Below are 12,884 nucleotides of genomic sequence, written 5' to 3'. Positions count from 1 at the left end.
TACTCCCTGTACTACTCTCCTCCTCTTCCGGCAGGACGTCCTGCCCTGATCTCCTTCCCCTGTCTCCATCCTGCTCCGCTCCGTGTGTCACACTGGGAACTTCTCTCTCTTCACTTCGTTCCTGCTGGGAAGCCGGTCCCGATCTCCCACTCCTACTCGGGGTTTCCCTGCTGCTTCCCTGTTCCTGGCAGGTTCCCCCTGTGACCCCCCTTGGCCTGACTAGGGGCGCCCCCTTCTGGGAATCCTCCGATTCACTTGAGAGACTCATGGAAGACCTCAAGTCATTGTCATTCTCTTCCTCACTGTCCTGGGATTCTTCCCCATCGCTCTCCATCTCCCCCCTCACCTGTGCCTCTGTCTCTGAACCCCTGACACTACCTTTTCCATCCCACTCTTTTCCATCCCTGAATTCGCAGCCTTTTTAGGGTCATAGTATAATCGGAGCGAAGTTGAAAATGCGGAGGACAGCCAAGGTCTCTTGGCACTTGTTTGGACAAAGAGGGGGGATTTCTGAATGCTTAAGACCTCAGGCCTCCACTAGAAGACAAAGAAAAAAGGAAATGAAACACACCATAAAGAAGATAATCTAAATATAGCTTTGCTAGGGAGATATACACGTATTTGTGCACAGGTGGCAGCAACACACGCTTTGTGCAGAAACAGAAGATGCCCCAAATAAAGGCAATTTAATGTTCACACAATCTCACAACCCCCTTGTGATGTGGCTAGCATGGCCAGGACATAAAGGCTTGGTGAATGTGGATTTGCTTAGATATGAAAGTGGTGCTAAATGTAATTTTTATAATACCCAGAGAAACACACAACAAAAACATTCTATTTGCATAGATAAAACATACTTTGCAGATGGGACCATTGTGGATGCTGTGTTAAATTGTTTCTTCTTTTTTCCCTTGAAAAAAAAACATTTTTGGGGAAAAACAGTTCTAATTTATTTTTCTGGGTAAAGAGAGATTTCCTCTCAACCAATGCAGAATTTGAACCATGTTCTGTTTCAACAATATTCTTCTTTCTTCTTCTTCTGTGGCGATCACTCATAGCCAAGTAAGATTGTCTTCCATAAACACGGTTTTAACGATGAGTCTGTAAGTGAATGTGGAGGCGAATTCCGGATCCACACATCCTTCCACAGTGGGGACATTCATTTCCGGGCGGAAGTTGATCACGGTGAGGATTTGCCAAGCGTGCCTTTGTCTTAGCATGTTTCTCCCTTGCGTCCTGAGTTCAAAGCCCATAACACCTTTGGTAAAGGCTGTTTTCCAATTGGAGCGCTCACAGGCCAGTGTTTCCCAGTTGTCAGTGTTTATTCTACTTTTTTTTAGATTTGCCTTGAGACAGTCTTTAAACCTCTTTTGTTGACCACCAGCAATACACTTTCCATTTTAAAATTCAGAATAGAGTAGTTGCTTTGGAAGATGATCATCAGGCATCCGCACAACATGACCAGTCCAACGAAGTTGATGTTGAAGAATCATTGCTTCAACACTGGTGATCAACCATATTCAAAGAACAATGGTCCACAATATTGAGGGAACTTGGGCAAGTTACATCCCACATTATTCCCAGCTTCTTGGTAGCCTGCTGGTTCTTAGTGAGATGGAGTCATTCCCATGCTCCCCAGCTTTTCTCCAGTGAAAATAGGGACATCCTAAGGATCGTATCAAAAACAGGGATGGAAACTTGGAGAGTCTGCATTCCTTAACAAATGCACTCCATTTAGAATGCTTAGGAACTGTTGGGATACTGCCAGGGAGACAAAGTCCATCATGGCCCCCAAGCCGGCTGCCGGACGATCCATCGATCTCCCGTAGATACAGTATCAGCAATTAGCGACACGAGCTTCCAGAAATAGCTTGCCACATTCCAGAGCTCATGCACACTCTATCAGCAGATAAGGCACAGCAAAAGTCGCACTCAGGAAAGCATTATTTACAAGTTTTATTCAGCGTTGATAAGAACAAAAAAACCCATGACTGCCTGCTTCAGTGTCTCCAGACACAGAGAGAGCGAAAACAAAAGACACAACCGAAACATCCTGTGAAACAGGAAATATGCAGACTCTGACTCACAAAGTCTGCTCCCTTTTAAGGTGGAACGGAAATATCCTAACAGGAACATGGGGAGCTGCCTTACACAGAGTCAGACCATTGGGACATTTGGCACATACTTACATCACAGAAGGGGTGTAACTCCTCTGGTCTCACACCACCATAGTGCTACAATATTGTGATAGGAATTTTATGGTCTTAGATATATGGTAATGTTCATAAATGTACCAACCAAGCCCGTACATAGATCAGCACAGGAAGACCGACCTGGAACCATTTTGATTCCTAAACTGAGCAAATGTTTTCTCTGCAAGGTCAAAGTGGGAAGCCTCCCATTGTCTCTTTCCTCACAAATCCTGTCTTAAGGGCACATTTAATATATGAATAGGGTGTGAGCCTGTGACAAGGCCCAGGAACTAAGTATTTATCATTACAAAAGAATGGCCAGGCTCCCCAGGAAATCCAATCAAGTAACCTGGCAGACAGGAGATAAACAACGACAGGAGAAAAACAACATTCAAATTTCTGTTTTAAGACCACCTTTTCTTTGATGTAGGGATGAGGTATCTGAGGGGTGGTCTTAGGTTACACCCCTTCTGTGATGTATGTATAATGTTTCTGGGGGTGGTCTTGATCTACAGGAGGGGAATTTCAAAAGTCTTTATAAGGCCTTGCATACCATTTTTCGGGGTCCCTCCTCTCTCCTGCGGGTGAGGGGAGCACCCTGTTGCAGCAGATCAATAAAGATCAAGCTTACTAGTTGCTTTGCTTCTCAATATTCTCTGGTTGGCCTCTGTTATTCTCTCCTACCAATAGGGAACCTATGTAAGGACTTTATATGGGCTCTTGGATACCCCATAAGGGAAAAGGGCAAATTTTGTTTACAACACCTTCCATTGTTAATGGCCCCTATTGTACTCTTGATAGCCTATGTCAGCCAGGTTGATTTCAATAAGCAGGCCCAGGAATTCTCTGTCTGGAACAGCTCTGCAGTTTATGTTATAATCCATATCCCAATTAATCAAAATCCTAGCATTTATTCATTCTGAGGGCTTAACAATAGCATTAGCTTTGCTGATGCATCACACAATTGACTCATGTTTCGCGTGTGGTCCACCAAAACTCCTAGTTCCTTTTCGCATGTACTGCTAGTAAACCAGGTGTCCCCCATATTTGTGTATCTTGTTCTTCCTTCCTAAGTTCAGAACCAAAAATGTGTCCCTACTGAAATTCATTTTGTTAGCTGGGGCTCAATGTAGGGTTGCAAAAAAGAGGACACATTTGCCAACTTATGCTTTTAACTATGGATCGCTATGATGACATTGCTCATGAAATAGAAGCCGTGTCCTGGAAAAAGAGGACAAATGGCAACCCCAATCCCGATTCTTTCTTCTGCAGCATTAGCAACCCCTCCCAGTTTTGTGCCATCTGCCAGTCTGATGAGCATTCCCATTGCTGGATGTAAAAATAGATCAAGCTTGCTCCCTGTACATTTCTAAAATATTGTGGTCTGATCTTCCTACCAGCCTCTCAGACCTGGAGGCTTTCAGCAGCACAGCAGGTACAGAGGGGGTGACCTCACAGAGGACCAGGTAAGCCAGTCCACAAAAGAGAGTAATATACCCATGACCTCATAGAGTCCACGGTGTGTGTGTGTTAACTGCTGCTAACAAATAGCTACCCAGTGAAAGGGAAACACTGAGACTCTCCCATCAGATATTGGAAGGTGAAGTGGATCATTTAAGAAGGATTGTACTTGAAAGACCCTGTCAGGGTGAGTGAGGAGCCAAGCAAAGACCTCTCCCCTCCTTTCAATTCCCTCATCCAAATAACCCCTGGGCTGGATATGGATATGGGAAAACACATTAGCTCCACCATGACAAAACCTCCTGGTTTTCTCCCTCCATGTTTCCCAATGAACTGCATTTCTTAAAAAAATCCAAACCAAACCCAGAAAGAGAAAATGCATTTTGACATGCAGAGTCCTAACACTCCAAACGACTTTCCCGAGAAGTCATTGAAGCAGTGTTGTTTTTTCACAGTCAGTATAATCTTTTATTTTAGACACCTATACAACAGGAAGCACATTTTTTTCTAGTTTTTCAAGCATCATATTCACATATGGTTTTGTCATCTGAGACCTTCCTTGCAATCATTTTCTAGAGACAATTTTTTTTAACCATGTAGAAGGCAAAGTCATATTGTCCTTTTGTAAGGTTCCATGTGCTGGGTATATAATTCAAAAGGATATTTTGCACTGTAAATGTAAGAGTATTCCGTACAGTTCTGTTGATAGTTTCTGTTACCATCTGCCTAAAATCTTTCAATATAGGACAATGAAAAACACATAGGTTTTGTGGAAGCATTGTACTGATTGCAACTCCAACAGTTAGATACCTTAGATAGCCCTTTTCTAAACAAATGTAATGGGGTCCAGTATATTCAAAATATTATTTTTTGTTGTATGAACCTCAATTTAAGGTCCAGAGATCCCCTGTTAAAGCAATTAAAAGAGTTTCCCACTGTGAGCTCGAAACAGGTCCCTCATTCTTTATTCCATCCCTCCCTCAATACCTGTATATCAAATTGGTTTGCTAGTAACAAAGATTTATATTTGTTGATGGCCCTTTTTTGTTGCAATGAGAATTAATCAATCTGGAGATATTGCCATTGAGCATTTGTAGGTAATCTGTATCTGTCTCCTAAAACAGAATATATATAAAATACAGCCTCTTTGTTTATCAGCTAGTCTAAAATTAATATACCCAAATTCATCCACCTCTTCCATACAACCATTTCTTGGTATGTGAGCTGGAATTCCTCTTAAGATATAAACTAGTCTAGCTATTATGTTCATTTTAAGAGCACTGACTTTTCCCCACAGAGTCAGGTTCAATGACTGCCATTTGTTGATATCCACGGATACCTCATGATATATTTTGTTGATGTTTAATGAGGCTAATTTAGATAAATCTCATGGTATTAATATCAGACTGTTGACTCATGTTCAGCTTGTGGTCCACCAAGACCCCTGGATCCTTTTCACATGTACTGCTAGTAAGTCATCTTGTTCTTCCTGCCTAAGTGCAGAACCGTACATTTGTCCCTACTGAAATTCATTTCGTTAGCTTGGGCCCAGCTATGGAGAGTGCCCAGCCATGGGGCTGTACTATTGAGTCTGGGTCAAGACAAAAAGGACTTGCTTTACTAAACTATAGTCGCTCTTGTGTCTGCTTCTTCCGTGGCGCTCATTCTCACACAGTACAACATGCGTGTGAATAGGATTCAGGGCGTCCTACTGCTGGCTGGCTTCATGACTTACGTGGTGATGGGTTCCTTCGTCTTCGAGATTCTGGAGAATGATCACCACAAATTTGTAAAAGAGGAAATTTTTCGCCTGAAAGAGGAATTTTTTTTGAACTACCCCAATCTCAGCCCAGAAGAGGTGGATTATTTCATACAGGTAAGGCATTACTTCAGCAAGATTGAAAGGGATGACCGTGGCATGACTCCAGAGGTTAGGTCAGAAAATATATAAGGGGGGGTCCAGTTTAGGAGGTGAGAACTGAGGTGGGGACCAAATCAGTGGCCAGCATAAAGCCATAAGGACTCACCCTTCCTTCTGTATGTGAAAATTTATCCCCATGGAGGATTAGGCAGATTGTTGGAGGATAAGACAAGGAATGACTACTAGACATTATGGCTGTGTTCTGCCAACACTGTTGGAGGCAGCCTGGGCTTCTCCACACTGAGCTTTCCTCCACTCTTTCCAGGCATGGCCATGATTTAAAGCTCCGTGTCTGAGCACCATTTCGTAGCTCTGGGGCTTTCCTCGTGAAAACCAGCTTGTTAACGGCAATCCATTGTAAACCCAAATTGACGTTTACTCTGATTCAGCTATAAAGAGCAGGTTTTTGTTAGTATTTGTACTGTATTTGATGGGAAACATATTTTGCAAAGAAGAATTTGTTGTTGTTTAGTCGTTTAATCGTGTCCGACTTCGTGACCCCCTGGACCAGAGCACGCCAGGCACTCCTGTCTTCCACTGCCTCCCGCAGTTTGGTCAGACTCATGTTTGTAGCTTCGAGAACACTGTCCAACCATCTCGTCCTCTGTCATCCCCTTCTCCTTGTGCCCTCCATCTTTCCCATCATCAGGGTCTTTTCTAGGGAGTCTTCTCTTCTCATGAGATGGCCAAAGTATTGGAGCCTCAGCTTCACGATTTGTCCTTCCAGTGAGCACTCAGGGCTGATTTCCTTAAGAATGGATATGTTTGATCTTCTTGCAGTCCATGGGACTCTCAAGAGTCTCCTCTAGCACCATAACTCAAAAGCATCAATTCTTCGGCGATCAGCCTTCTTTAAGAATAATTTAACATACGTCATATAGCAGCTGCAAAACAGGTGACTCTGTTCAAGGTCACAGGAAAGCTGAACCATTGTCTGGTTAACTGCCTTGAAAAGTGTCTTTGTGCCTTAGAACACAGGGTGGGAGATGGGGTAGTCTCACCGATGTTTGGTTGACTGAGAATATGGGAGAGCCAATACTCCAAGCAGACTCTCTCCAGAAGAATTTATGAAGACAGGCAAGCCAAGGGGTAATAATATATGCATTGCTACAAAAGTGTGTTTTTGGAGCAAGAAGACCAAACCCTCTCTTGGGCTCAAGGGAGAGAAACACTTAGTATTGAACTTGCGATATAAACAATACAGCTTGTTATACAGTTGTCATCAGGCTATTTTTCTAGGAAAAGAGGTATCGGAAGTTCCCGGAACTCACCATGAACACCTCCCTCCTTCTCCTATAATGGCAAAGGCGCCTACTTGAGAGGTGCCAGAACTGAGTTCCAGAGAGTTCCTGCTGAAAAAAAAGCCCAAGTTGCCATCCTGACAAGTCAAGACTCATCTTCAAGTCTTGTGTAAGGAGTTTACTTTATCACTAAGCTTTGAAGGTGAAACTGCTGCATCCCTCTCAACAACCCAAACACTCTCAACTGGGAAAGCTTGGTGCAAACCACAACAAGCACCCCTTGGAGTGTGGGCCTTTGCCTGGAAAGAGTGGAGGAAAAGTTGAGTGTGCATAAGCCCTACGCCTACCAGTTACTGGGGGTGACAAGTGAGGGGAGGGCTGTTGTGCTCAGGTCCAGTTTGTGGGCTTCCCATGAGCATTGGGCTGGCCACTGGGGAAGAACGTGCTAAACTGATCCACAAGAACGTCCCTTGTGAATAATAGAGATTTGGTTAGCAGTATCTGGTGATAATCAGAGGAGGGGCTATCCTTATTGTTGGAATATTCAAACTGAGCCTTGCCTTTAATTGCAGAAACTGATAACAGCTATTCAGATGGGAATAGATCCAGTAGGAACCAAACCTCATGATAAACAAGGCAGCTGGAATTTCGCTAATTCTTTCTTCTTCGTGGGCACTATGTTATGCACAATAGGTACTGTCATTTGGTTCTGGCTTCTTCACGAATATAGTATGCAGGGCATTCAACTGCTCTCAGATAAATTGTGTAAAGCTGCAGGCTTTGCTTTTGCTCTTTCATCATCCTTCATATCTCATCTTTGTCTTGCCCTTTCTGGCCAAATAAATAGTTCGTTTATTGTATGCCCAACAAGACCATTCCCTGATTAGTTATTTATTCCCCACCCTTCTGGGGTCAACCTATTATTAAAACCACCCTGTGAAAAGTGGTTGGGCTAGGAAATGAGTTCAAATCCCACCTAGTGCAACTGACCCAATGCCAGTCTCCCAATGCAAATCCGTCTTTCTCAGCACAACCCTATGCATTCAGTGGAACTTGCTCCCCAATATATTTGCATAGGATTGCAACTTCTTTCCAGTAATCTACACAATACACAAGAAACCACACACCCTTTTTGTCTGGATGAATGCCTTCAATGTAGAAAACCATGAACTCAATGAGTGGGAGAACATACCCTATTAGCACTGTTTAATCCAGAGCTTTCAAAACTTTTCATGTTGGTGACACACTTTTTATACATGCTTCAAATTGTGACACAGTAATTCAAATTTTGCTAGTGAACTGGTGATTAAACTAACCCCTCTCTAGCATTCACATGACACACTTGAACACTGCAGCCCACACACTAATGTGTCACGACACACAGTTTGGAAAGCTCTAGTGAAGCTTTCTGGTGTGAAGCACAAACAGTTGATTCAAGTGTGCTAGGGATAAACTAATCTGTACTTTGAGTTCAGGCCATAAAGCTGCAGCTTCTGAGACCCAAGAAAAGGGCTTATCTGTTTCTCAGCTTTTGAACTTGAGTTATCCCAGGAGGCTTCATTTCTTGGCTCTGTCCACTTGTGAATTTGGATCAGTAGATACTATTAGTTTTCTAATTGGTTCTCTAATTATTCCTGGTGCTTGGCAAAATCTTCATAGGATCTCAGCTGAAAACAACTCAGTCTGCTCCTTACAGATACATGGAGCCTGTTGCTTATTTATTGAAACTTTTCAACATACAATGCAATAAAAAACAAACTAATATAAAGAAAAAGTAAACAGGAAACAGAGAGAGAGAGAGAGAGAGAGAGAGAGAGAGAGAGAGAGAGAGAGAAATCATATTCTCATACCTTAAATCTGAAGGTAATTGGCAAATTGACAGGTGCTGATGTCCTTTTCAACTCTTTCTTAATCTTTCAACAGGCTATGGATACCTCTGTCCCCGAACGAAAGAAGGTCAGATCTTTTGTGTTATTTTTGCTCTCTTTGGAATCCCCTTCTACCTCATCTGCTTGAACTATATTGGCTTTTTAGTCTCAGGGATCTTTGAATGGTGTACAGAGCAAGTGTATGGGAAAAAAAACAAGGTAATTCAGTTACTTTATCTAGAGATGGTTTCTAATCTAGCAGTCACAAGACTGAGGCCAACATAGACTGCTGCTGCACTCAGATCCTGTATGCAGGTTTCCTGTGGGCATCTGGTCAGCTTCGATGAGAACAAGATCCTCAACTCGATGGGCCCTTGCCTGATCCAACAGATCTCTTCTCTTATCTATTATATTTCACAGCAGGAGGCCTCAATAGCTAAAGTGGTACCTCAGGTTAAGAATGGTTTTGGGTTAAGAACGGATCTCCGGAATGAATTAAGTTCGTAACCCAAGGTACCACTGTATAATTAGCTGCTTTTATATTAGGAGGAAGACAAGAATAAATTAGACATGTGCATGATGCGCTCTAAATAATTGAGGAAGACAAATTTGAGCTCTGCCTTCAAACAGAAATGAGAGAAACTCATGGGTTCGTGGGTGTGAGGGTATATGCAACAACGTACAACTGAACAAAAATTGAATCATCACCATTTTTGTCAAGGTTTAGAAAATCAAGTTTGCCATGTTAACACAGGATTACGACAGACCACGGCTTTTAGATACTTGCCTCTTTCTAAAACGAAGGTTTCTGTTTTGTTTACAGCTTGTGGTTTGTCTGGAGGAGGCACAAACAATGAGCCTGAGTTTGGACAACATGCTAAGCCAAACCATGCCTTCGTTTGTGGCCAAACCAGCCACCATCTCCTCTCCTGGAGCCTGTCTTGGAGAAATTTAAAAGGAGCTTCCTAGATTGGAGGTTACCCACACAGCAAACCAAGAGAAAAGAATGCAGGCTCCAAGTGAGAAGATGTGAACCAAGCAATTGCATGTGAACAGAGAACTGGGTATTGTGCTCCAAATGAAGTCGAAATCCCTATGCATGGCTGAAGGTCGAGAGAACTGAGCTCTGTTGCATCAAAGCTGCTCTTTTCTTTTCTTTTCTTGCTTTATCTTTCAGAAATCAGCAAAATACATTTTCGTCTTCGTGGTTCTGGGACTTCTAATGTTTCTTATTTTGCCATCATTCTTCTTTCAATGGATGGAGGGCTGGGCTTATTTTGAAGCTGTCTATTATACATTTGTTACACTCAGCACCATTGGTTTTGGAGACTATCTAATAGGTAAGGCTTTCAAAATACTTTCATATTGTGAGCTTAACTGGTTTTAGAGATAAAGCTAGGTCATCTGTGGCCTCAAGGTACTAGTGGGAACCAATCTGTTCTACTGAAAAATATGAAAGCTCAGTTCAGTGACAAGTAGGGTGCCACAGGGTTCTGTTCTGGGCCTGTTGTTGTTCAATGTCTTTATAAATGCTTGGTTGAATGAATTGAGAGGATGCTTCTCAAATGTACAGCTGACACTGAACTCGGAGGGGTAGCTAATGCCACAGAAGACAGAATCAATTCAAAATGACCTTAACGGATTGGAGAACTGGGCGCAAGCTAACAAATGCATTTCAATAGGGACAAATGTAAGGTTCTGCACTCAGTCAAGGAGAACCAGCAGCACAAATACAGGATGGGGGACACCTGGTTTACTAGCAGTACATGTGAAAAGGATCTAGGGGTCTTGGTGGACCACAAGCTTAACATGAGTCAAGCGTGTGATGCAGTAGCAAAAAAAAGCTAACAGTATTCTAGGCTGCATCAACAGAAGTATAGTGTCCAGATCAAGAGAAGTAATAGTACTACTCTATCCTGCCTTGGTCAAACCACACCTAGAATACAGTGTCCAGGTCTGGGCACCACAGTTTAAGAAAGCTGTTGACAAGTTGGAACATGTGCAGAGAAGGTCAGCCAAGATGATCAAGGGCCTTTCAGACAGAAAGAGCGGTTCGGCTGTGCAGTAGACTCCCATGAGAGGTCGTGGACCCTTTCCCTGGGGGATTTTAAGCAGAGGTTGGATGGCCATCTGTCATGGATGCTTTAGCTGAGATTCCTGCATTGCAGGGGGTTGGGCTGGATGCATCAAACATGAAAGAAAAGAAAATGCCCAGTATGTTTTCCTGGACTGTGATTTTGCACCTTTTTCTTGGTTGAAACTGCAACTCCACCCCCATTGTTCAGCCCAGACACTGAGGTCCATCTGTGGTGGGTCCCTCACTGCAAGAATTGAGGTTACAAGGAACCAGGAAGATGTCAAGAAGATAAAGAACGACACAACCTTTAGAAGACATCTGAAGGCAGCCCTGTATAGGGAAGTTTGTAATGTTGTAGTTTTATAATGTTTTGATATATGCTCCCAGAGTGGCTGGGGAAACCCAGTCAGATGGGTGGGGTACAAATAAAATTATTATTATTGTTATTACTATTATTAAGCAGGAAGTTACAGGATGTGCACTGATTGGAAATTTGGTAGTGCAACCACACCAAAGCCTTTACAGGCTCAAACAGCATCATGAGCCCAAACCACCACGAATAGGCAATTATAAAGACATTGGCAGTTTCCTGTGTTCATCTTCTCACAATTCAGTGGTAGAAATGTCTTTTAAATGTATGGTGTGAATGTGAGCTAACAAAGTTTAGATAAACTGAATTGGTGAGTCCTTAAATCACCTCCCCACACATTATTGTTGCTTTTCTCTGTGTTTTCAGGGAGGAAGCATGACAGGACGTATATTCCGGGCTACCGGACGATCGCATCCTTTTGGATCGTCATGGGTCTGGCCTGGATAACTGTGTTGTTTGAACTGGTATCATCATTACTGGCACCTGTGGATCCAAAAGCAAGCTCACAAAAAGACAGTAGCGGGCAAAAATAACACTGCCCAAAAGGCGTCAGTTTGCTACATTTCCACTGGAGGAGAATTTATCTTTGCATTCTGGTGGAGACGGACATAAAAATCAGCTATACTCAAGAACCTCCCCTGAGCTCTTTATAGTTATATGGCATCGTGACATTCAACTGATTCCTTAAAAACTGGCTAGCTGGTCTATAAGTTAAAGAAATTCCTAATAAACTGTGAAATAGCTGGGTTTTCTGCATCGTATTATAATGCCTCTTCATTACAAAATATATATTGTGCTTTGATAATTTTTTTAGCAACAAGGAGAGAAAGGGGGGGTCTTAACTGGATTCTCAAAACTGGAATGTGTGCAGAGGAGAAGAACCAAGATGAGCAAGGGTCTGGAAACCAAGCCTTATGAGGAGTGGTTGAAGGAGCTGGGTATTTTTATTCTGGAAAAGAGGGAACTGGGAGAGATATGAGAGCTGTCTTCAAATATCTCAAGGGCTGTCACATGGAAGAGGGAGCATGCTTGCTTTCGCCTGATCTGGAGGGAAGGACTCAAACCAATGAAAGGAGATGAAACACACCATAAGGAAGATAATCGTATTTTTATCGCTAAGGTGTCTATCACCAAAATAAATAATAATGGTGACAGGGGGCACCCTTGTCTTGTCCTTTTCATTATTTTACATTTTTCCGTAATCCTATTATTCACAATCAGCATAGTTTGTTGGTCTGAGTAAATTGCCTCCATACCTCTACCAAAAGCCTCCCTGAAGTTCATCATTTCTATCTTCTTCATAAAAGTCAATTAAATATTATCAAAGGCCTTTTCTGCATCTATGAACATTAAAGCTGCTTGTTTCTCATTCCTGACCTCTAGATAGTCTATGATATCAATGATATTTCTTATATTATCTTTCATCTGGTGGCCTGGCAAGAAACCTGCTTGATCTTGATGAATTAAGTCCACTAAAACCCTCTTCATTTGGTTAGCATGTTGGCAGATAATTTATAATTATTATTTAAAAAAGAAATTGGCCTATAATTTTTAACTAAAAGTGAGCCAGCATTTTTCTACAGAATCAATGTGATATAGGCCTCTTTTCAGAACTTTGGTGTTTCCCCAGTCACTGGTATCTCATTCATTAACTATTTAAGTGGTTGTACCAGTAGGTCCTGCAATTTTTTAATAGTACTTTGCTGACAGTCCATCTAGCCCTGGCGTTTTACCTATTTTAGCTTCTGTAATTG

General features: G+C 42.4%; 2 protein-coding genes across 2 annotated transcripts in view; both read left to right on the top strand.

The window, feature by feature from the left end:
• LOC309530346 (potassium channel, subfamily K, member 16-like) overlaps nt 1-12,884 on the top strand; it is a 112,068-nt gene that overhangs the window by 42,928 nt on the left and 56,256 nt on the right. The gene's annotated exons all lie outside the window — the stretch shown is intronic.
• On the top strand, nt 3,462-12,018 carry LOC309530631 (potassium channel, subfamily K, member 16-like). The gene is made up of 6 exons (XM_082219688.1): nt 3,462-3,840; nt 5,329-5,529; nt 7,388-7,508; nt 8,739-8,902; nt 9,861-10,023; nt 11,497-12,018. The coding sequence occupies exons 2-6, from the start codon at nt 5,335-5,337 to the stop codon at nt 11,661-11,663; spliced, it is 810 nt and encodes a 269-aa protein (XP_082075814.1). The 5' UTR covers nt 3,462-3,840; nt 5,329-5,334; the 3' UTR covers nt 11,664-12,018.

The sequence above is a fragment of the Podarcis vaucheri genome, assembly GCF_965113315.1.
Source record: "Podarcis vaucheri genome assembly, chromosome: 1".
NCBI lineage: Eukaryota > Metazoa > Chordata > Lepidosauria > Squamata > Lacertidae > Podarcis > Podarcis vaucheri.
This window is presented reverse-complemented; position numbering and strand designations above follow the sequence as displayed.